This window comes from Entelurus aequoreus, linkage group LG16, assembly GCF_033978785.1.
Source record: "Entelurus aequoreus isolate RoL-2023_Sb linkage group LG16, RoL_Eaeq_v1.1, whole genome shotgun sequence".
Classification (NCBI taxonomy): Eukaryota; Metazoa; Chordata; class Actinopteri; order Syngnathiformes; family Syngnathidae; genus Entelurus; species Entelurus aequoreus.
Genome location: NC_084746.1, coordinates 14,044,327 through 14,069,946, shown reverse-complemented (window position 1 = coordinate 14,069,946; position 25,620 = coordinate 14,044,327). Strand labels below are relative to the sequence as shown.

General features: G+C 40.5%; 1 protein-coding gene across 1 annotated transcript in view; it reads left to right on the top strand.

The window, feature by feature from the left end:
• Window positions 1–25,620, top strand: part of LOC133631452 (cAMP-specific 3',5'-cyclic phosphodiesterase 4C-like) — a 244,300-nt gene that overhangs the window by 172,849 nt on the left and 45,831 nt on the right. The window contains exon 3 of the mRNA XM_062023653.1: window positions 14,570–14,761. Coding sequence (XP_061879637.1) covers window positions 14,570–14,761 — 192 coding nt within the window. The remainder of the gene's footprint in view (window positions 1–14,569; window positions 14,762–25,620) is intronic.

Sequence of the window (25,620 nt, the reverse complement as noted above, 5' to 3'; positions counted from 1 at the left end):
AAGACTCCTAATTAGTCTGAAAATGACACAATATTTATCTACCTATTATTTTGTCTACATTATTAAGGACAAGCGGTAGAAAATGGATTATTAATCTACTTGTTCATTTACTGTTAGTGTCTGCTTGTTTTCTCTTTCAACATGTTCTATCTACACTTCTGTTAAAATGTAATAATCACTTATTCTTCTCTTGTTTGGATACTTTACATTAGTTTTGGATGATACCACAAATTTAGGTATCGATCCGATACCAAGTAGTTACAGGATCGTACATTGGTCATCTTCAAAGTCCTCATGTGTCCAGGGACGTATTTCCTGAGTTTATAAACATAATAGGAATTTTTTTTAAAGGAAAAATAAAAGTATCGATGTAATCATAGTAGTATCGACTAGATACGCTATTGTACTTGGTATCATTGCAGTGGATGTCAGGTGTAGATCCACCCATGGCATTTGTTTACATTCAGGAACACTAGCTTTCTGTTAGCGGCGAGCAATTGTATCCTCCTACGGTGTGTAGTGAAGCATGTTTAGCTATTCCTCGTCCTGCAGTGATAATGATACTTGTAAGAAACATACTTTATTTGTCGCCATGGAGGCCAGGATTAGTGATTTAGAAGTAGTAAATAGAAGTAAATTATATAAACAGATAGTAAATAATATATATATATATATATATATATATATATATATATATATGTATATATATATATATATATATATATATATATACATATATATATATATATATATATATATATATATATATACATACACATATATATATATATATACATACACATATATATATATATATACATACACATATATATATATATATACATACACATGTATATATATATATATACATACACATATATATACATACACATATATATACATACACATATATATACATACATAACATATATATATATATATATATGTATATATACATATATATAAATAAATATATATATATATATATAATTTATTTTTTTATTATTTACTATATGTTTATATTATTTTATATTATTTCTGATTATATATATATATATATATATACATATATATATACATATATATATATATATATATATATATATATATATATATATATATATATACATACAGTACAATCACTGATTCGAGAAATTAAAATCAGGCTAAGGGGCGTGACATAAGTGACCCAGTTTTCCCAGTATGAGGTACATTTCTTCAATTTATAATTAATAAAAGCAGTTATCTTCTCCATTTTATATACGTCCATTGGGATTTCCATCCGTTGCTTCAAAGTTGGGCTCTCCTGGGATGTCCATTTCCTAGTAATGGTCTTTTTACATAAAAAAACAAATCTAATACAAACGACAACTGTTAAAGTAGAAGTAAATACAAGAGACAATTCACATGAGATTAAAATAAATAAATACAAATTTTAAAAAATAAATATATATATATATAAATAAAAATTAAAAAAAATAAGTAGCTAAAACACCTAAAGCACCTCTTCCTGAGGGCGTTTCAGTGTTATAACTTCACCTTTATTGTTACTTTTTAGGCAAAAATTGCCCGTATGTGGGCTCTGTACCGAGGATGTCGTTGTGGCTTTTACAGCCCTTTGAGACACTTGTGATTTAGGGCTATATAAATAAACATTGATTGATTGATTGAAAATGCATCCATTCTCCCTTTTCTGTCTATCCACTGTGTCTGCTTGTAAGTACTCTGTTTGTGTGCGCTGCCGAACATGCTCCTCTGCTCGTAAAACCAGCAATGTCATGACGTGACAACGCGCCGTCATGCCTGTTGGGAACCGGTTCTTTTCTAACATAGTACCACGATCCTATTCTAGTACTGGTATACCCTACAACCCTAGTAGTGGGTTGCACGTAACGTTGAATGCCCATGACCTTCGATCCCTCAGGCGGTACTGCATCAAAAACCGACATCAGTGTGTAAAGGATATCACCACATGGGCTCAGGAACACTTCAGAAAACCACTGTCAGTGACTACAGTTGGTCGCTACATCTGTAAGTGCAAGTTAAAACTCTACTATGCAAAGCCAAAGCCATTTATAAACAACACCCAGAAACGCAGCCGGCTTCGCTGGGCCCGAGCTCATCTAAGATGGACTGATGCAAAGTGGAAAAGTGTTCTGTGGTCTGACGAGTCCACATTTCAAATTGTGGACGTTGTGTCCTCCGGAACAAAGCACTATCCGGATTGATATAGGTGCAAAGTTGAAAAGCCAGCATGTGTGATGGTATGGGGGTGTATTAGTGCCCAAGACATGGGTAACTTACACATCTGTGAAGGCACCATTAATGCTGAAAGGTACATACAGGTTTTGGAGCAACATATGTTGCCATGCAAGCAACGTTATCATGGACGCCCCTGCTTATTTCAGCAAGACAATGGCAAGCCACGTGTTACATCAACGTGGCTTCATAGTAAAAGAGTGCGGGTACTAGACTGGCCTGCCTCTAGTCCAGAACTGTCTCCCATTGAAAATGTGTGGCGCATTATGAAGCCTAAAATAGCACAACGGAGACCCCCGGACTGTTGAACAACTTAAGCTGTACATCAAGCAAGAATGGGAAAGAATTCCACCTGAAAAGCTTCAAAAATGTGTCTCCTCAGTTCCAAAACATTTACTGAGTGTTGTTAAAAGGAAAGGCCATGTAACACAGTGGTGAACATGCCCTTTCCCAACTACTTTGGCACGTGTTGCAGCCATGAAATTCTAAGTTAATTATTATTTGCAAAAAAAAATAAAGTTTATGAGTTTGAACATCAAATATCTTGTCTTTGTAGTGCATTCAACTGAATATGGGTTGAAAAGGATTTGCAAATCATTGTATTCCGTTTATATTTACATCCAACACAATTTCCTAACTCATATGGAAACGGGGTTTGTACTAAAAACAGTGATAATGTGATTTAAAATGATTGGAGTCCTACTGTATGTGCAAAGGCTTTATGTTTGTATGAAAGATGTAGCTAACAACATGGAATTGAGTGGATCCCGTTATTTTTTTTTTTGTCTTTGTTTTGTTCAAGGTAATTGTTGACGAATGCTAGGTAAATAATCATTAAGAATTCCATCGACAACATGCGGGTTCAGTCCGGTGTCACGCCAAGTCTTCATCCGCTCGCCTGCAGGAAATGAGCGAGAGCAGAAAACTGCAAGTGAAGCGGCAGCGAGGGAAAGACGTGGGCGATGTTGTGATCGGCGGTCTAAATTTAGCCCGGCATGGGCTCCAAATAGAAACCTCCCCATGAATATTCATGAATGGGGGAGGGGCGAGGGGGGGTGGGGGGGAGCCACCCCAGCGGGAGTACTGAGCGCAGGGAGGGGGGAGAGTCTGTGGAGTCCACCTGAAATGCTATTTTCAGCTCCGACGCTGCCTTTCTCGGCCTAAGGGGGAGGCTAAATTTAGCCGCGTGGAGACAGAAGCGTGATGGCGGTCCCAAAATAGAAGTTACGGTCGGAGCACGCAGGGCGGTCGCATCATTGGGAAGGCCAGGAGGCGACAGATGGGGGGGGGGGATAGGGAAGTTTGGTGTATACGATTGCTGACGACGTATCACGGCGCAGGTGTGTGATGTTGCATCACATCCATTTGAAGTGATTCCTGTTATTTACTGTGGATATGATATAGCAGCCCCCCGCGACCCCGAAAGGGACAAGCGGTAGAAAATGGATGGATGAAGTGAATGCTCATCCTCGCCACCGCAAACTTCCAAAATGTGTTTACTCCGAGCTCTATTCATTTATCTCATGGCGTGCACCACCGCCCCCCCTCTGACTCCTCTGCCGCATATAGTGTGTCTGACTGTGTAACATGAAAGGAGGGGCGGGGGCCGCCGTTATGTAATAGCCAGTAACACACCAGCGTCTTGTCCTCATGCAGCATCCTCATTGAAGGATGGAGGATGGGAATCGTTTTGGGTTTTTTTGTCTTTGCACACTGCAGTCGCTACTTCCCTTCATTGAAGACTTTGTGCAGCTGACTGTTTGCACTAGAAGTCAAATATGATCCTTTTCAGACTCCAGTAGAAATGTGCACAGGCCCCAATGGGGCCCCAATGTGGCCTCGACGTCACTTGCTCGAGGCTTTCTTGCCGATATTCCGATATTGTCCAACTCTTAATTACCGATTCCGATATCAACCGATACCGATATATACAGTCGTGGAATTAACACATTATTAAGCCTCATTTTGTTGTGATGCATTAAACTAGTGATTTTCAACCACTGTGCCGCGGCACACTAGTGTGCCGTGAGATATTGTCTGGTGTGCCGTGGGAAATTATGCAACTTCACCTAATTGGTCCAAAAAATATTTTTTTCAAATCAAAAATCATAATAATGTGCCGTTGTCTAGTGCCTGTGCTGTTTAGAGCTTGGCAGGGTAATCTTGTAATACTCCATACCAGTAGGTGGCAGCAGGTAGTTCATAGCTTTGTAGAAGTCGGAACGCGTCGAGGATGGTTTTTCGTGATCCCAATATGCAGAGCACAGCGGGAGACAGCGTGCAGGTAAAAAGGTATGTAAGGCTTAAACCAAAAATAGGAAAAGGCACTGAAGCATAGGGATGGCAATGTAAAACAAAAGTAAAACTGAACTGGCTACAAAGTCAACAAAAACAGAATGCTGGACGACAGCAAAAACTTACAGCGTGTGGAGCAAAGGCGGCGTCCACAAAGCACATCCCGTACATGACATGACAATCAACAATGTCCCCACAAAGAAGGATAGCGTACACACAACTTAAATAGTCTTGATTACCAAAACAAAGCAGGTGCGGGCAATAGCGCTCAAAGGAAGGCGTGAAGCTGCTACAGGAGAACCAAACGGGAAGGGTCACCAAAATAACAGCGCAAGACAGGAACTAAAGCACTACACGCAGGAAACAACAACAAACTCAAAATAACGCACAACAACCTGGTGGAGTTTCATTTTTTTTAACCTTTTCTGCTGGTGGTGTGGCTCCGTATTTTTTTTATGAAAAAAATGTGTCTTGGCTCAAAAAAGGTTGAAAAACATTGCATTAAACAATGTAACAAGGTTTTCCAAAATAAATCAACTCAAGTTATGGAAAAAAAATGCCAACATGGCACTGCCATATTTATTATTGAAGTCACAAAGTGTCATGATCCGTGGTCCGGATCATATTTTTGTTATGTTCTGTTAGTTTAACTCCAGTAGTTCCTGTTTTTTGTGCATTCTTGTTTGTTTTGGTTGCCATGGTGGCATATGATTTTCACCTGCCGCTGGTGTTCGGACGCTCACCTGGCTCTAATCAAGAGACTATTTAAACCGCCTTTGCCAGTCAGTCGGCCTGCCGTCATTGCTCGTTTCAGGTCTGATTCTATAGTTATGCTAGTTATTGGTTTCATGCCACAGTTTCATAGTTGTTCCATGCCATAGTTCATGTTAGTTGTTTCAAGCCACAGTTTCATGTTGTTCTATGCCATAGTTCATGTTAGTTGTTTCATGCCACAGTTTCATAGTTGTTCCATGCCATAGTTATGTTAGTTGTTTCATGCCACAGTTTCATAGTTGTTCCATGCCATAGTTCATGTTAGTTGTTTCATGCCACAGTTTTATAGTTGTTCCATGCCATAGTTCATGCTAGTTGTTTCATGCCACAGTTTCATAGTTGTTCCATGCCATAGTTATGTTAGTTTTTCCATGCCATAGTTCATGTTAGTTGTTTCATGCCACAGTTTCATAGTTGTTCCATGCCATAGTTATGTTAGTTGTTTCATGCCACAGTTTCATAGTTGTTCCATGCCATAGTTATGTTAGTTGTTTCATGCCACAGTTTCATAGTTGTTCCATGCCATAGTTCATGTTAGTTACTTCATGCCACAGTTTTATAGTTGTTCCATGCCATAGTTCATGCTAGTTGTTTCATGCCACAGTTTCATAGTTGTTCCATGCCATAGTTCATGCTAGTTGTTTCATGCCACAGTTTCATAGTTGTTCCATGCCATAGTTCACGTTAGTTGTTTCAAGCCACAGTTTCATGTTGTTCTATGCCATAGTTCATGTTAGTTGTTTCATGCCACAGTTTCATAGTTGTTCCATGCCATAGTTATGTTAGTTGTTTCATGCCACAGTTTCATAGTTGTTCCATGCCATAGTTCATGTTAGTTGTTTCATGCCACAGTTTTATAGTTGTTCCATGCCATAGTTCATGCTAGTTGTTTCATGCCACAGTTTCATAGTTGTTCCATGCCATAGTTATGTTAGTTATTTCATACCACAGTTTCATGTTGTTCCATGCCATAGTTCATGTTAGTTGTTTCATGCCACAGTTTCATAGTTGTTCCATGCCATAGTTATGTTAGTTGTTTCATGCCACAGTTTCATAGTTGTTTCATGCCACAGTTTCATAGTTGTTTCATAGCAGTGCCTTTAAGGTTTATTGGCGCTCTGTACTTCTCCCTACGTCCGTGTACACAGCGGCGTTTTAAAAAGTCATACATTTTACTTTTTGAAACCGATACCGATAATTTTGAAACCAATACCGATAATTTCCGATATTAAATGAATAATGGGTTATACTTGTATAGCGCTTTTCTACCTTCAAGGTACTCAAAGCGCTTTGACAGTATTTCCACATTCACCCATTCACACACACATTCACACACTGATGGCGGGAGCTGCCATGCAAGGCGCTAGCCAGCAGCCATCAGGAGCAAGGGTGAAGTGTTTTGCCCAAGGACACAACGGACGGCCGATAATATCGGCAGTCCGATATTATCGGACATCCATAGTGAAAACAAAAGATGTTGACCGGATTCCGCAAATGAACAAGGAAGGAAATAAAAGAGTGTTTTGTACGTGAAAATAAATTAAAGTAATATAATGTATGAATATAATAATATATATTAGGGCAAAAGTTTGGACACACCTTCTCCTCATTCAATGTGTTTTTTTTATTTTCATGACTGTTTACATTGTAGATTGTCACATCAAAACTATGAATGAACACATGTGGAAAAAAAGGTGAAATAACTGAAAACAAGTTTTATATTGTTTTTTCTTCAAAATAGCCACCCTTTGCTCTGATTACTGCTTTGCACACTCTTGGCATTCTCTGGATGAGCTTCGAGCACACCTGTGAAGTGAAAACCATTTCAGGTGACTACCTCTTGAACCATACCAAAAGTCATACCAAAGACTATAAAAATGGTAGCCATTACCTCCCTGCTTGGCACTCAGCATCAAGGGTTGGAATTGGGGGTTAAATCACCAAAAATTATTCCCGGCCGTGGCCACCACTGCTGCTCACTGCTCCCCTCACCTCCCAGGGGGTGATCAAGGGTGATGGGTCAAATGCAGAGAATAATTTCGCCACACCTAGTGTGTGTGTGTGTGACAATCATTGCTACTTTAACTTTTTTAACTTAATGTGGAGAGTGTGTTATTTCTTTTACTGTGGCGTGAATGTGTGGACGAGTGGACGTGTCGGTGGTCACAGCTGTGTCTCCGAGTGGGCATGTCTGCAGAGTGGATGAAAGCAGAAACGTGCCCAGCCTGTGAAGAAGGGAAGTGTCGTGATATTTCTGTGTTTACTACACGGGAGCCTCGTGGAGTGCGATGAAGAGGAAATCCCCCCTCACCTGAAGGCCTGCCTATTTTTAGACGCTCACTCTGACATGAACCCAATGTGTGTGTGGGCGTGCACCATTATACAAACCCTGTTTCCATATGAGTTGGGAAATTGTGTTAGATGTAAATATATAAGGAGTACAATGATTTGCAAATCCTTTTCAACCCATATTCAATTGAATGCACTACAAAGACAACATATTTGATGTTCAAACTCATAAACTTTATTTATTTTTGCAAATAATAATTAACTTAGAATTTCATGGCTGCAACACGTGCTAAAGTAGTTGGGAAAGGGCATGTTCACCACTGTGTTACATGGCCTTTCCTTTTAACAACACTCAGTAAAGGTTTGGGAACTGAGGAGACACATTTTTGAAGCTTCTCAGGTGGAATTCTTTCCAATTCTTGCTTGATGTACAGCTTAAGTTGTTCAACAGTCCGGGGGTCTCCCTTGTGCTATTTTAGGCTTCATAATGCGCCACACATTTTCAATGGGAGACAGGTCTGGACTACAGGCAGGCCAGTCTAGTACCCGCACTCTTTTACTATGAAGCCACGTTGATGTAACACGTGGCTTGGCATTGTCTTGCTGAAATAAGCAGGGGCGTCCATGGTAACGTTGCTTGGATGGCAACATATGTTGCTCCAAAACCTGTGTGTACCTTTCAGCATTAATGGCGCCTTCACAGATGTGTAAGTTACCCATGTCTTGGGCACTAATACACCCCCATACCATCACACATGCTGGCTTTTACACTTTGCGCCTCTAACAATCCGGATGATTCTCTTCCTCTTTGGTCCGCAGGACACAACGTCCACAGTTTCCAAAAACAATTTGAAATGTGGACTCGTCAGACCACAGAACACTTTTCCACTTTGTATCAGTCCATCTTAGATGAGCTCAGGCCCAGCGAAGCCGACGGCGTTTCTGGGTGTTGTTGATAAACGGTTTTCGCCTTGCACAGGAGAGTTTTAACTTGCACTTACAGATGTAGCGACCAACTGTAGTTACTGACAGTGGGTTTCTGAAGTGTTCCTGAGCCCATGTGGTGATATCCTTTACACACTGATGTCGCCTGTTGATGCATTACAGCCTGAGGGATTGATTATTATTAATATTAACACTGAATTAGTAATCTTACTCTTGATGATTAAATCACCAAAAATTATTCCCGGGCGCGGCACCGCTGCTGCTCACTGCTCCCCTCACCTCCCAGGGGGTGAACAATGGGATGGGTCAAATGCAGAGGATAAATTTCACCACACCTAGTGTGTGTGTGACAATCATAAGTGGTACTTTAACTTAACTTGATTTGAATGGTATTATATATGTATATATGTGTATTATATATGTATATATGTGTATATATATATATATATATATATATATATATATATATATATATATATATATATATATATATATATATATATATATATATATATATAATTAATAATATATATATATATATATATCTGTATATACATACTGTATATACTGTATATGTGTGTATATATGTATATCTTAAGTAGACAGTCGATTTTACAGTAAAAACTTTACATTTACAAAATGTTACCGTCAAATAGTGTTTTTTTATTTCTTACATTTTACAGTAAATATAAAAACAGTACCACTGTTTTGTTTTTTGTTTTTTACAGAAAAAGCCGGCAGCTTAGTTGCCAGAATTTTTGTGTTAAATTGACATTGTTTTTTTACAACATTATATTGTTGATGGAAAAACAGTACAAGTTATTTTTTTTATTCTGGCAACTTCCCTGCCAGTTTTTCTACCGTAAAAACAAATGCAGCAACTTTCCATTTACAGTAATACACCGTAAAATGTATTGTCATTTTTATTAATTTGATGGGTATGTTTGCTGTAAAGTTAAGTATTTGTATTTATTTTTGTTTAGACAAAAACCTGTTTGGAAAGTATGAGAATATACTGTATTATTTGTTACAATATTGGATACTATTAATGTTTAAAAGGTACGCAATTTCAAGCAGTACATATATTTTTCTGTCAAAATGAAAAAAATCCATTACATTTAGTGAGAAAATATGAAGTACTTTATTGACACATATCATTTACGGGTGTTTGCGGGCCAGATTTGGCCCCCAAGCCTTGTGTTTGACACCTGTGCACTACTCGGAGGCTGAGGAGCCACAGGTTGCAGACCCCTGTTATAGACGCTTAGCATCCAGGACAGACAGGTGTTCTGCTTAACATGGCAACATAGTAGTTAGTGTTCATTGGTCATCATCATATGTTGTTGCTCTTTGCGGTCACTGCTACTCCTCTGTGGCTTCAGTGGTGTCATCACAAAAAGCAAAACAGGCTTGTGAAGCTGAGGCGTCGCACGATGGCAGTTTAACCTCCGTTTTGGCACTTTGGAGGCCTCCTTTATTTACTTTGAGGCTTTGACAGACCGAGAGGCTCCACTGCATGCACGTAATCACGCTGACCATGACAACATGTTTCTCACACAGCCACTTCAACTCTCACGTTTTGCTTTCAGCACCTTCTCTTTGTCTTTGCAGGCTCATTTTTGCTGCGGCAGTTTGAAACCTAACGCCAAGTTCAGTGCACAACACTTCCCCGCCCTCTGCAGTGTGTCATTTGGGGCTTTTATTGTGGCGCTCATAATGGGTTTTTTCTTCCTTTAGCGCTGCGCTTTTCCTGTTTTACAGATAAAAGTCTACATTATTTGAGCGCGGTGAAAGCTTGTGATATTCTAAATTGGGGCTATTGTGTTTTATATTCATTTTTGTGGCCCATTGTCCGTGGAATTGTGTCTATAGTACACATAAGTGAGCACTCAGAACTAACTTCCAACACACATTTTACCATCAGATGCATGATGTCTGACGCAGGGTGGTCCCAATACCAATATTTTGGTACCGCTCCTGTATATCGATACTTTTTGATACTTTTCAAAATAAAGGGCACCACAAAAAAATGTCAGTGGTTTAATTATAACAAAATATCTTGCCATACATGTTTCTTATAGGACTCAAAGGATAATTTACAACTTGACATATTGCATAAAGCCTGCCATAATCTAGGGTTAGGTTACAGTAGAGTAGAAAGCTTTATTGACATTCTATTAAATTGTTGGTCTTGGTCTGTGCTTTAAGACGAATACAATCACAGGCCTTGAATTGTAACTTTTTAAGGTCAAGGCAAGTGTTTCCTTAAAGGAAAGTTCATGTTTTAGGGCACCAAGGCAAGTTAGAAGGGCACCAAGGCAACAATATTTTCGTTCGAGGCAGGATTAATATGTATATATACAAACCCTGTTTCCATTAGAGTTGGAAAATTGTGTTAGATGTAAATATAAACGGAATACAATGATTTGCAAATCCTTTTCAACCCATATTCAATTGAATGCACTACAAAGACAACATATTTGATGTTCAAACTCATAAACTTTTTTTTTTTTTGCAAATAATAATTAACTTAGAATTTCATGGCTGCAACACGTGCCAAAGTAGTTGGGAAAGGGCATGTTCACCACTGTGTTACATGGCCTTTCCTTTTAACAACACTCAGTAAAGGTTTGGGAACTGAGGAGACACATTTTTGAAGCTTCTCAGGTGGAATTCTTTCCCATTCTTGCTTGATGTACAGCTTAAGTTGTTCAACAGTCCGGGGGTCTCCCTTGTGCTATTTTAGGCTTCATAATGCGCCACACATTTTCAATGGGAGACAGGTCTGGACTACAGGCAGGCCAGTCTAGTATCGGCACTCTTTTACTATGAAGCCACGTTGATGTAACACGTGGCTTGGCATTGTCTTGCTGAAATAAGCAGGGGCGTCCATGGTAACGTTGCTTGGATGGCAACATATGTTGCTCCAAAACCTGTATGTACCTTTCAGCATTAATGGCGCCTTCACAGATGTGTAAGTTACCCATGTCTTGGGCACTAATACACCCCCATACCATCACACATGCTGGCTTTTACACTTTGCGCCTAGAACAATCCGGTTCTTTTCCTCTTTGGTCCGAAGGACACGACGTCCACAGTTTCCAAAAACAATTTGAAAAGTGGACTCGTCAGACCACAGAACACTTTTCCACTTTGTATCAGTCCATCTTAGATGAGCTCAGGCCCAGCGAAGCCGACTGCGTTTCTGGGTGTTGTTGATAAACGGTTTTCGCCTTGCATAGGAGAGTTTTAACTTGCACTTACAGATGTAGCGACCAACTGTAGTTACTGACAGTGGGTTTCTGAAGTGTTCCTGAGCCCATGTGGTGATATCCTTTACACACTAATGTCGCTTGTTGATGCAGTACAGCCTGAGGGATGGAAGGTCACGGGCTTAGCTGCTTACATGCAGTGATTTCTCCAGATTCTCTGAACCCTTTGATGATATTACGGAGCGTAGATGGTGAAATCCCTAAATTCCTTGCAATAGCTGGTTGAGAAAGGTTTTTTTTAAACTGTATGACAATTTGCTCACGCATTTGTTGACAAAGTGGTGATCCTCGCCCCATCCTTGTTTGTGAATGACTGAGCATTTCATGGAATCTACTTTTATACCCAATCATGGCACCCACCTGTTCCCAATTAGCCTGTTCACCTGTGGGATGTTCCAAATAAGTGTTTGATGAGCATTCCTCAACTTTATCAGTATTTATTGCCACCTTTCCCAACTTCTTTGACATGTGTTGCTGGCATCAAATTCTAAAGTTAATGATTATTTGCAAAAAAATGTTTATCAGTTTGAACATCAAATATTTTGTCTTTGTAGCATATTCAACTGAATATGGGTTGACAATGATTTGCAAATCATTGTATTCCGTTTATATTTACATGTAACACAATTTCCCAACTCATATGGAAACGTGGTTCGTAATATTAAAATCACAATTACTGATTGTTAGGTGAAGCAGTGTTGGGGTGTGAACATAATACCATCATGTCATTTGTAATGTCTAATAAAAAGACTATAGATAAACATTATCCATATATCTAAAGACAAATATTAGGTTTTTTATTCTTTAACAGTATCAGCTTGTCAGCGTTTTGTCATTACATGATGCCTTTATCTCTAATAGGGTTAGGGTTACCCTACTAGAGGTAGAGGCATCATGTAATGACAAAAACCCTAACCCTAATCCTTTTACATTTTGATAGAGGGAGGTTTTAAAAAAAAAAAAAAAAAAATGTTAAGTTCGTTGAGTTATGCACATTTATTTAAGTACATGTAGATGCTGTATCAGTACATATCCATTAAGAGTTTGACCAGAAATATGTTGTATAGGAACATTAACAAAATGATGTGTCACCTGAATGGACAAGTGTCTCCAATATTGTCCACACCAGTCTCCATCTAAACACAGCAGTGCGCTCTCAAACACACTGCGTGAAGCGAGGGAAAATGACGTTAAACCCAGCGCTAGGCTCTTTACTCCGAGGGGAAATCTCCACAGCAAAGTCCGTGTAGTTAGTCCGCCATGGTTATCAAGCCAAACACCTCTAGTGCGCATGCGCCTAACTTCGTGTTGCCTAAAATGCATTAATTAATTAACCTTTTTTTCGGTAAAAAAAAAAAAAATTAGACGGTATTACTAACCGTCGGCAATTTTATCGCAAATTATCATTATACTGTTTACTGTTACATCCCTAGCCCATTAACAAGTAAAATGTCAAGGACGGTCACGGCACGTTCTTGCCGCAAATGTTGGTCAATTTTTGGGGTATTACGGTGAACGACGAGGGCAGTCGCGGCAGATGCCGCGGTTAAAATCATTAGTAAATACTAATATCAATACTATGGCTAAAACTACACTGATAAGACATGTAGCAGGTAAACACACATTGTTAAAGATAAAACACAAATTAAATTGTGGGAATTTGTTAGGAAATTCAATTTTTATTTATTTTCACTTGCATTCATTTACACTACATGGGCGGTTTTGACCGCGCTAATATTTGGCGTCAAGCCAAGCAGCTGTGTGCGTGTCTACGTATCCACATGTGCACAGCAGGGGAGCTAGCCAACTACATTACCTTTCGCTCTTTAAATTCCTTGTGCAGATCAGGATGCTTGTTTTTTGAATGTTTACCCAATGTTTTTTGCTTTTGTATGTGCTCTGAGTGCGTGCTGACACGCTCAACGTGCGCCTCGGCTCAGCAACGTCACCACGGATTAGAGATGTAACGGTATAACGATAAACCGCGGTAAAATTCAAGGTGGTTGTAGGGTTGTCCCGATACCAATATTTTGGTACTGGTTTTCGATACTTTTCTAAATAAAGGGGACAGCGAAATGCTGGGTTATTGGCCTTGTGTGTCGGTGTGTTCTCCTCCTTTCTGTTTTCTGCCCGCTTGGGGTCTGGTTGTCTCCTGCTTCTCCCGTGCCTAGTCCTCGGAATCACCAAAAATGATTCCCGGGCGCGGCCACCACTGCTGCCCACTGCTCCCCTCACCTCCCAGTGGGTGAACAAGGGTGATGGGTCAGATGCAGAGAATAATTTCGCCACACCTAGTGTGTGTGTGACAATCATTGGTACTAAAGCTTTAACTTTAACCTATTTTTAAAACCTTAAACTATTTTTACCATAACAATCTATGAGGTTAATATAGTCCGCTCCTCTTTCTCCCCCCATCTTTATCTGCTTTCTTTTGTATCTATTTTTCTTGTTGCATTTGAAACAATTGTATTGTTGATAATTGAGGTCGTTATTGTTATTATTCATTATCAATAGTGATATTGCTATTGGTATTTGTATTGCTCCATTTGTAGTGTAATAATGTTCTTTGTCATTTCTGTGTTATTAATATTTACTTCACTAACTGATTCTCTGCTTTTCCTATCATATTTGTACACATCGTGTTTGCTGATGTTGTTCTTTTGTTGTTGTTCAAACAAGTATTGCGGTATACCGTACCACCAGTCTGATGTAACCCCTAACCTCTCTATTTGCAGCTTCGATGTGGAGAATGGCTTGTCAGTGGGGCGCAGTCCCCTGGACCCACAGACCAGCCCAGGCTCTGGTCTGGTCCTACAGGCCAACTTCCCCCACAGCCAGCGGCGGGAATCCTTCCTCTACCGCTCGGACTCAGACTTTGACCTGTCCCCCAAAGGTCCTTCCAAGAACTCATCCACTGCAACTGACCTGTGAGTACTAGCCGGGCGTTTATTTTCGGTCAAAATAAGGAGCACTTTGTTCTGACTCTTTGTGGCGTAGGATCTATAGGTTGTGCAATTCTTCTCTGGATGCTTGCATTGAGACTGTTGAGTAGTTTGACCTGACCACAATTCTGGGCCCACTCAGCTTTTACAGCTGAGAGTAACGTGCCACCGTCACAAAGCTCACAATTTACTACATTGGGCATTATTTCCATTTGCAACAATCACAACCAATCAGAAAGACTTGTCTGATTGATGTTCTTCCTGGTTGTTTTTAGTATGTGTTGTGCCTCTAAGACCCTGTCTACATTAAGCCGGATAACTCCTTAAACAAATAATGATTTAGCCTAAGCCCCGTGTCAGCCACACTAAACCACCGTTTAAGGTTCCCCTCCTTGGATCATTTTTTACACGGGTAAGCGCGCCGTGTATTTCTTGAATCTCCAACTCTTAGCTCTGTGTGGACTCATCGATCGTTTACAAACTGAGTTCGGAGAGGAAGTCATGCCAGAAAGACCGCGCCACAGCCAGCTTCATAACAAGCGGTATCGTAACTCGGAGCTAACCACTGGAAAGATGGAGGCGAGTCATCCAGACATGACCGTGTTTCTCCTTCTTCTACATGTACAGACGCTTGTGGAAATCACACTTGAATATCTTAAGACTTAGACTTGGACTTAGACTTAGACTTCCTTTTATTGTCATTCAAATTTGAACTTTACAGTACATATAAGAGAGTTTGCCCAACCAGTCTACATGTGCTTTGTGGACTTGGGGAAGGCATTCGAACGTGTACCCCGGGAAGTGCTCAGAGAGTATGGGGTATCGGACTGTCTGATCAGTGTCAGAGCTTGGTCCGCATTGCCGGCAGTAAGTCGGACCCGTTTCCAGAGAGGGTTGGACTCGCCAAGGCTGCCCTTTGTCACCCATTCTGTTCATAACCTTTATGGACAGAATTTCTAGGCGCAGTCAAGGCGTTGAGGGGATCTGGTTTGGTGGCTGCAGGATTAGGTCTCTGCTTTTTGCAGATGATGTGGTCCTGATGGCTTCATCTGGCCAGGATCTTCAGCTCTCACTGGATAGGTTCGCAGCCGAGTGTGAAGCGACTGGGATGAGAATAAGCACCTCCAAGTCCGAGTCCATGGTTCTCGCCGGGGAAAGGGTGGAGTGCCATCTCCGGGTTGGGGAGGAGATCTTGCCCCAAGCGGAGGAGTTCAAGTACCTCTGAGTCTTGTTAACGAGTGAGGGAAGAGTGGATGGTGAGATCGACAGGCGGATCGGTGCGGCGTCTTCAGTAATGCGGACGCTGTATCGATCCGTTGTGGTGAAGAAGGAGCTGAGCCGGAAGGCAAAGCTCTCAATTTACCGGTCGATCTACGTTCCGATCCTCACCTAAGGTCATGAGTTTTGGGTTATGACCGAAAGGACAAGATCACGGGTACAAGCGGCCGAAATGAGTTTCCTCCGCCGGGTGGCGGGTCTCTCCCTTAGAGATAGGGTGAGAAGCTCTGTCATCCGGGAGGAGCTCAAAGTAAAGCCGCTGCTCCTCCACATCAAGAGTAGCCAGATGAGGTGGTTCGGGCATCTGGTCAGGATGCCACCCGAACGGGAGGTGTTTGGGGCACGTCCGACCGGTAGGAGGCCACGGGGAAGACCCAGGACACGTTGGGAAGACTATGTCTCCCGGCTGGCCTGGGAACGCCTCGGGATCCCCCGGGAAGGGCTGGACGAAGTGGCTGGGGTAAGGGAAGTCTGGGCTTCCCTGATTAGGCTGCTGCCCCCGCGACCCGACCTCGGATAAGCGGAAAAAGATGGATGGATGGATGGAGTACAGATAAGAACAACATTTTGTTGCATTAGCTTGTTGTAGTGCAGGATAAAAGAGCAATAAGGTGCAGATATTAAAGTAAAGTTAAAGTACCAATGATTGTCACACACACACTAGGTGTGGTGAAATTTGTCCTCTGCAATTGACCCATCCCCTTGTTCACCCCCTGGGAGGTGAGGGGAGCAGTGAGCAGCAGCGGTGCCGCACCCAGGAATCATTTTTGGTGATTTAACCCCCAATTCCAACCCTTGATGCTGAGTACCAAGCAGGGAGGTAATGGCTCTCATTTTTATAGTCTTTGGTATGACTTGGCCGGGGGTGGAAATCACGACCTACCAATCTCAGGGCGGACACTCTAACCTCTAGGCCACTGAGTAGGGTCCTAGTAGAGTAGATATAAATAAATAGATTACTGTACAGATAAATATATTGCACTTTTTCATATGCATCCAGGTTTATGGATGTATGTTATATTGTCTTTATATTCCAGTGAGTTAATCTGTTTTTTGGGGGGGAATTGAGGGGATTATTATGATGCGTTCAAGAGTCTTACGGCCTGAGGGAAGAAGCTGTTACAGAACCTGGAGGTTCTGCCACGGAGGCTGCGGAACCTCTTTCTAGAGTCCAGCAATGAAAACAGTCCTTGATGGGGGTGGGAGGAGTCTCTGCAGATGTTCTGAGCCCTGGTCAGGCAGCGGCTTTTTGCGTTTAAGAGAAGGAAATCAATCAATCAATGTTTACTTATATAGCCCTAAATCACAAGTGTCTCAAATGGCTGCACAAGCCACAACGACATCCTCGGCTCAGATCCCACATCAGGGCAAGGAAAAACTCAACCCAATGGGACAATGAGAAACCTTGGAGGGGACCGCAGCGACCGGTGCAATGGACGTCGAGTGGATCTAGCATAATATTGTGAGAGTCTAGTCCATAGCATAATAGTGTGAGAGTCCAGTCCATAGTGGATCTAACATAATAGTGAGAGTCCAGTCCATAGTGGATCTAGCATAATATTGTAAGAGTCCAGTCCATAGTGGATCTAACATAATAGTGTGAGAGTCCAGTCCATAGTGGATCTAACATAATAGTGAGAGTCCAGTTCATAGTGGATCTAACATAATAGTGAGAGTCCAGTCCATAGTGGATCTAACATAATAGTGAGAGTCCAGTCCATAGTGGATCTAACATAATAGTGTGAGAGTCCAGTTCATAGTGGATCTAACATAATAGTGAGAGTCCAGTCCATAGTGGATCTAACATAATAGTGTGAGAGTCCTGTCCATAGTGGATCTAACATAATAGTGAGAGTCCAGTCCATAGTGGATCTAACATAATAGTGAGAGTCCAGTCCATAGTGGATCTAACATAATAGTGTGAGAGTCCAGTTCATAGTGGATCTAACATAATAGTGAGAGTCCAGTCCATAGTGGATCTAACATAATAGTGTGAGAGTCCAGTTCATAGTGGATCTAACATAATAGTGAGAGTCCAGTCCATAGTGGATCTAACATAATAGTGAAAGTCCAGTCCATAGTGGATCTAACATAATAGTGAGAGTCCAGTCCATAGTGGGGCCAGCAGGAGACCATCCCGAGTGGAGACAGGTTAGCAGCACAGAGATGTCCCCAACCGATGCACATACGAGCGGTCCACCCCGGGTCCCGACTTTGGACAGCCAGCGCTTCATCCGTGGCCACCGAACCTGCCCCCCCCCCCCCCCCCCCCTCCACGAAGGAGAGGGGGGCAGAGCAGAAAAGAAACGGCGGATCAACTGGCGATTGCAGCTATTTCGTAGCGACGGTTTTGGACCAGGCCTGGAAGAACGGCAGCCCGGTGGGATATGTTTGTCAACGGGTGTGTTGTGCCAGAACAATGGCAAGAGAACTTTCGAATGTCCAGGTCAGCTGCGATTCTACTCAGCGAAAAACTTGGTCCATTCGTCAAAGCGGAGACAACGAGAATGCGGGCTCCCGTGGACGAGGGAGTACTACAGTAAACAGCGAATGCATTTGGACAGTTATTATTATTACTCAACGTCTAGTTTTGTACTCCACAACTATTGTGAAGCCATGAAGTGGTCGCAGCCGTCAAGTACGACCACCAATTTCAGCCTACAGGCACAGAGTCCTGACCAGATGTCTAGATCCCTAGGTTGATTGTTGTAAAATGTTCTTTATCACATTGTTTACTTCCACACGTCCATTAAAGATATGATCCATGTATGATGGCTCAGGTGTGATTGACGACAATAGTCTAACAGCTGCTGATGGCGAGGAAAGCAAGGTGTGCTGTTAAAAGAAATGTGGCAATAGTGTTGAAACGGGGTCTTAAACGGTGGCATTGTGGGTGTGTGTGGACAGGTTCAAACACTGATGACATCTATTAAACAAGACAAGAAGCAAGGAATTAAACAGAGTCAGAATTAAATTTGGCTCAATTGAGGAGAGACGTCTGGACTGTACTCTTTGCACAGTCTCACCACGCTCTGACGAAAGATTGTACGCCTCCTCTTTTATTTGGACAGCTGTTTCTAAGGGACAGGGGTCGTAAACAGCCATTTCCTCTGATTAAAACAGTTCAAAGAAAAGGTCGTAAAACAGTTCAAAGAAGCGGTGCCTGGAGGGGAGTCTGGTCCTGCTTCCTCTCCGCTTTGTAGTTCTCAGGTCGAGACAATATATTTCTGTTGATTACAATACATCAAAGAAACGGAACACCTTCACGTTGCTTCCCATCCTACAGAGTGGAGTTTTACAAGGATCAAAGACAGCTTTTGTCTTCTCGCTGAACTCAATGTAGCACAAAGTTTTGTGATAACTTCGATCCAATTATTCTGACAATAAGGTTAGGTGGGATATAGCCTGGATAACCTTAGCCGGCTTAGTGTAGAAGGGTCCTAAAACAGAGTCAGGTGTTGAAAAAGGACTTAAAGCACTAAAAAGTGCAGGCCCTCTCACCGCCTCATGCCTGTCTGTTTTTGAAGGGAAGAAAGCTTGAAGCACTGGGAGGTCAACTGGTTATCATCTCGGTGAGACCAATGTGTTAAAAATAAATACATTTATTTATTTAATCACTGGTTTTGTTCCCTGAAGCCCTCTCATGTCTTCCCTTTTCGACGGCTTCATGGCCGTGTTCCGTTATTCCCTCCTGTCAATTGTCACTTAAAACCTCCACGACATTAAAACCTCATTCACCTTTGACCCCTTTTGGTTCCCGTCAAAACACTTTTATTTCCACATGCATGAGATGTGAAAGGCCATATTTGTTTTTGTATTGTTGTTTTCCATCGTCTTGCTCCGCCCACCCTGTTTTGTTCCCTCCCCCAACATCAACAGTGCATGGCATTGATTGTTTTTGTGTATTCTCAAGAATGACATTCGTGTTAGTATTAAGAGTTTAATATGCCTTACAGATATTCTGATCATTTTATTACACTTTCACGGGACTTTTCATTAGGTACACGTGCTTATTCTAATAAGATCGAATACTAGAAGGGTATGCAAAGAAATGCAGTAGTACCTCAACTTACGAGCTTCGTCGGTTCTGTGACGGAGCTCTTAACTCAAAACACTTGCATCTGAAATCAATGTTGCCCCCCCTCAGCAAGGAAAGCAGACATTGGCTGTCTTAAACACGCTAGAAGTTGCTAGAGGATGTCATCGCCCTCATTTGCATGATTTATGGCAATGGACACTGTAGAAGAGATACAAACCCCGTTTCCATATGAGTTGGGAAATTGTGTTAGATGTAAATATAAACGGAATACAATGATTTGCAAATCATTTTCAACCCATATTCAATTGAATATGCTACAAAGACAACATATTTGATGTTCAAACGGATAAAAACAATGTTTTTTGCAAATAATCATTAACTTTAGAATTTGATGCCAGCAACACGTGACAAAGAAGTTGGGAAAGGTGGCAATAAATACTGATAAAGTTGAGGAATGCTCATCAAACACTTATTTGGAACATCCCACAGGTGAACAGGCAAATTGGGAACAGGTGGGTGCCATGATTGGGTATAAAAGTAGATTCCATGAAATGCTCAGTCATTCACAAACAAGGATGGGGCGAGGGTCACCACTTTGTCAACAAATGCGTGAGCAAATTGTTGAACAGTTTAAGAAAAACCTTTCTCAACCAGCTATTGCAAGGAATTTAGGGATTTCACCATCTACGCTCTGTAATATCATCAAAGGGTTCAGAGAATCTGGAGAAATCACTGCACGTAAGCAGCTAAGCCCGTGACCTTCCATCCCTCAGGCTGTACTGCATCAACAAGCGACATCAGTGTGTAAAGGATATCACCACATGGGCTCAGGAACACTTCAGAAACCCACTGTCAGTAACTACAGTTGGTCGCTACATCTGTAAGTGCAAGTTAAAACTCTCCTATGCAAGGCGAAAACCGTTTATCAACAACACCCAGAAACGCCGTCGGCTTCGCTGGGCCTGAGCTCATCTAAGATGGACTGATGCAAAGTGGAAAAGTGTTCTGTGGTCTGACGAGTCCACATTTTAAATTGTTTTTGGAAACTGTGGACGTCGTGTCCTCCGGACCAAAGAGGAAAAGAACCATCCGGATTGTTATAGGCGCAAAGTTGAAAAGCCAACCTGTGTGATGGTATGGGGGTGTATTAGTGCCCAAGACATGGGTAACTTACACATCTGTGAAGGCACCATTAATGCTGAAAGGTACATACAGGTTTTGGAGCAACATATGTTGCCATCCAAGCAACGTTACCATGGACGCCCCTGCTTATTTCAGCAAGACAATGCCAAGCCACGTGTTACATCAATGTGGCTTCATAGTAAAAGAGTGCGGGTACTAGACTGGCCTGCCTGTAGTCCAGACCTGTCTCCCATTGAAAATGTGTGGCGCATTATGAAGCCTAAAATACCACAAGGGAGACCCCCGGACTGTTGAACAACTTAAGCTGTACATCAAGCAAGAATGGGAAAGAATTCCACCTGAGAAGATTCAAAAATGTGTCTCCTCAGTTCCCAAACGTTTACTGAGTGTTGTTGAAAGGAAAGGCCATGTAACACAGTGGTGAACATGCCCTTTCCCAACTACTTTGGCACGTGTTGCAGCCATGGTAAGTTAATTATTATTTGCAAAAAAAAAAAAGGTTTATGAGTTTGAACATCAAATATGTTGTCTTTGTAGTGCATTCAATTGAATATGGGTTGAAAAGGATTTGCAAATCATTGTATTCCGTTTATATTTACATCTAAAACAATTTCCCAACTCATATGGAAACGGGGTTTGTAGAATTCCAGCAGCAGTGTACATAATTGAGATATAGTTTTAAAAGTAAAAAGTAAATAATAAATAATGGGGGTATATGTTATTGTTTTGCATCCCTTGTCATCCTAGTACCTCCCAGGGAGGGAGTAGTTGTACAGTCTGATGGCGTTTGGGACAAAGTATACCAGATAGAGCAGGGGTCACCAACGCGGTGCCCGCGGGCACCAGGTCGCCCGTAAGGACCAGATGAGTCGCCCGTGGGCCTGTTCTAAAAAAAAAAAAAAATAAATAATTTTTTTTTTTTTTTTTTTTTTTTTTTTAAATTTAATCTACATAGAAAAAAACATAAGATACACCTTCAATCAGTGCATCAACCCAAACAACCTCCCCCATGCACACTCATCCACACCCACTCACACAAAAGGGGTTATTTCTTTCTGCTACCAATATTCTGGTTCCCACAACATAGACAACACATCTGCAAGGGACACAGTCCCTGAAGCACACATGATTGTATAGGCTGCTGGTCCACTAACATTTTCATTAATTACTATTTTTTTATGTAATTATTTTTATATTGTTTTACTTTCTTTTTTATCCAAGAAAATGTTTTTTATTTATTTATCTTATTTTATTTTATTTTTTAAAAAAGGGCCTTATCTTCAACAGTCCAGGTTGTCAATGAAATTAGATTTGTTTAAAGGGTTTTTTAAACCAGGCCCAGTCCAGATAATGTCCAAGTCGGACTCAGCAACACACACCTTCATTCATGTACACAGAAAAAAATTAGGGAACACAACAGATTGCATATAATTTATAAACAAAATTACATTTTCAAAATAAGCATTTATGTACAGTCCAGATTATGTCCATGTCACTCAAATTAGGGAACACAACAACAGATATCATATAATCTATAAACATAATTATACTTTCAAAATAAGCCTTTGAGGACTTCTCATCTTTTTTTTAATGTTTTTTGGCATCATTATCGTTTTCAACCATGTAACTTTCTAAAGTTAGAAAATACTGAATAAATGTTTTAAAGAAAGTAATACTAAGTGAATATCTGTTTTTGGCCTTAAAAATAAACATTTTACAGAGTACTATAATTAAATTGACTAAATCATGATTGTCAATGAACTCTCCTAAAATAACAGAAACCACATTAAGCTTCATAAACAAACCAATCCTTAAACACATTTTTTCAACTTCCACCCAAAACAAAGACACAATATGACAATACCAAAACAGATGCAGGGTGGATTCAGGCTCCTGACAACAAAATCGGCAATCATCTGACTCTGTCATATTCCATAATTTTAACATTTTCCCTGTGGGTAAGAAGTTATAAATAATTTTAATTTGAAAATAACGATTTTGCACATCGATAGTGGTTTTATAGATTAGTTTGAATATGGCATCCCATGGCAACGGGCAGTCAAAAAAGTCCTCCCATTTTCCATTTGTGTTGTATGAGGCAGCCTTCAAAGATTTCTTTATTAATTAAAAATTATATATTTTTCTATTTATTTTAGTTCCTTTTTGCCAACTAGAATTTCTTATTAGAGGTTTACAAACTAATAATTTAGTAGTTCCATAATTAATTATTTGTTTCCATCTTTTCCCAATTACTCCAGTTAGTTGATAAAATGAAAAGCTTGAGCAAGCATCACCATACATAGCTCTAAATTCATCATACTTCATAATTTTACCATTCTCATTGATAATATCATTGACAAAAATTATTCCTCTTTCAAACATATTTTTCCAAAAGAAAGGCTTTCCATCTATTACAATATTAGAGTTCATCCATATTAACTGCTGCAAAATATTGTCTCTTTTTTCTGGCACATAAAATTGAAAACACCACTATGAGTGGATTGTTTCCTTTATGAACCCCGCCATGTTTCCCAGCAGACTCTCTGGGAGGGGATCACTTGTAAAAAAGGATACAATTTCTTTTGATACAGTACATGTTTTTTGTCCAACAGGACATTTGTATACCACTCAATGTTTAAATACATCTTTGGAACAATTGATGCTTTTAAAGACAGACACATAGCTTCAAGGTTGAGAAGTTTCAGGCCCCCATATTCATACTCTTTGTACAAAACCTTTCTTTTAATCTTTTCTGGTTTGCCGTTCCAGACAAAATCGAAGACCCTCCGCTCATAAATCTTAAAAAAGTTTTGTGGTGGAGCTGGTAATGACAAAAACAAATAAATAAATTGAGGAATAATTAATGAGTTGGCAATAGACATTTTACCATACAAGGTTAGGGATTTCCCTTTCCATAATTGCATAATTTTGTCCATCTTTCTTAGTCGATTATCATAATTCACTGAGCCTAGATCTTCCAGATTTTCTGGGACAACAACACCAAGTATGTTAACTGGTCCATCTGTCCACAAAACAGGCACTTTGCATTCCATTCGAAAGGACGTTCCCTTTAGATTTCCGATCCTTAACATTTTACATTTATCATAATTAAGCTTAAGGCCAGATTGCTGTGAAAATATGTCCAAAAGATTAAGAAGGTTCCACAAACAATGAGGAAAAATCTTATCTTTGGCAAACACAGAACACGCCTCACTGATGCACATCTGCAAGACTCACTCAGAGTTGCAGTGTCAAGTTACACACCAGAGTACAACACACTAGTTAACAGCATGCAATGCCAGGCTTCCCACTAACTGACAAAGAAACAGATAACAGATTTGGTGTCCAGTTTAAAGTGTGACATGATTTAAAAATTTGAGAGTTTACTTTTGTATTTTACATGAGTTATTATTTGTACAAAGATGGTGCAAAGTAATTCATGATTTGTTAAAAAATGTTAGTGGCTGGCTAGTTAAAATGGGATATTGTGATTTCACAAGACTGTCTTAGAAGTGATCATTTGAAAATGTTCAATTTGAAAAATGTGCACTTAGAGAAAATATAAAAATAAAGGGTTGCATATTGATATTTATCTGTTTCTATATATATTTATTGTGAGAAATCATTAAGATGATCAGTGTTTCCACAAAGATAAATATCATTAATTATTAATAATAACAGAGTTAAAGGTAAATTGAGCAAATTGGCTACTTCTGGCAATTTATTTAAGTGTGTATCAAACTGGTAGCCCTTCGCATTAATCAGTACCCAAGAAGTAGCCCTTGGTTTCAAAAAGGTTGGTGACCCCTGAGATAGAGTATACCAATGAGTTTTAAAATGGGACTTAAAATGCTTCTACTGAGGTAGCATCTCTACTCTAACTGTTACCGGGAGGGCATTCCAGAGTACTGGAGCCCGAATAGAAAACGCTCTAAAGCCCGCAGACTTTTATTGGACTCTGGGAATCACTAATAAGCCATTACATGGCAACAGCTGTTTCTAAAGGATGGGGGGTCGTAAACAGAGAAAAGGTGCCTGGGGGGGGGGGGGGGGGGGCAGGTCCTGCTTCCTCTCCGCTTTGTAGATCTCGGGTCAAGACAAAATCTTCCTGTGGATTACAATACATCAAAGAAACCGATACCTTCATGTCGCTTCCCATCCTACACAGCGGAGTTTTACAATAATTTTGCTTGGTAAGATCAAAGACAGCTTTTGTCTGCTCGCCGGGAACTCATGGAAACACAAATGATGAAGTTAACTTACGTGTCTTGCGTCCATTTTTCGCGCGTAAAAAGCGACCGAGCAACTAAGAAAATAGCATCCTCCTTGTAGTGTGTACTGATGTTAAAGACAATGTACACTTCATTACACATGTACTATACCA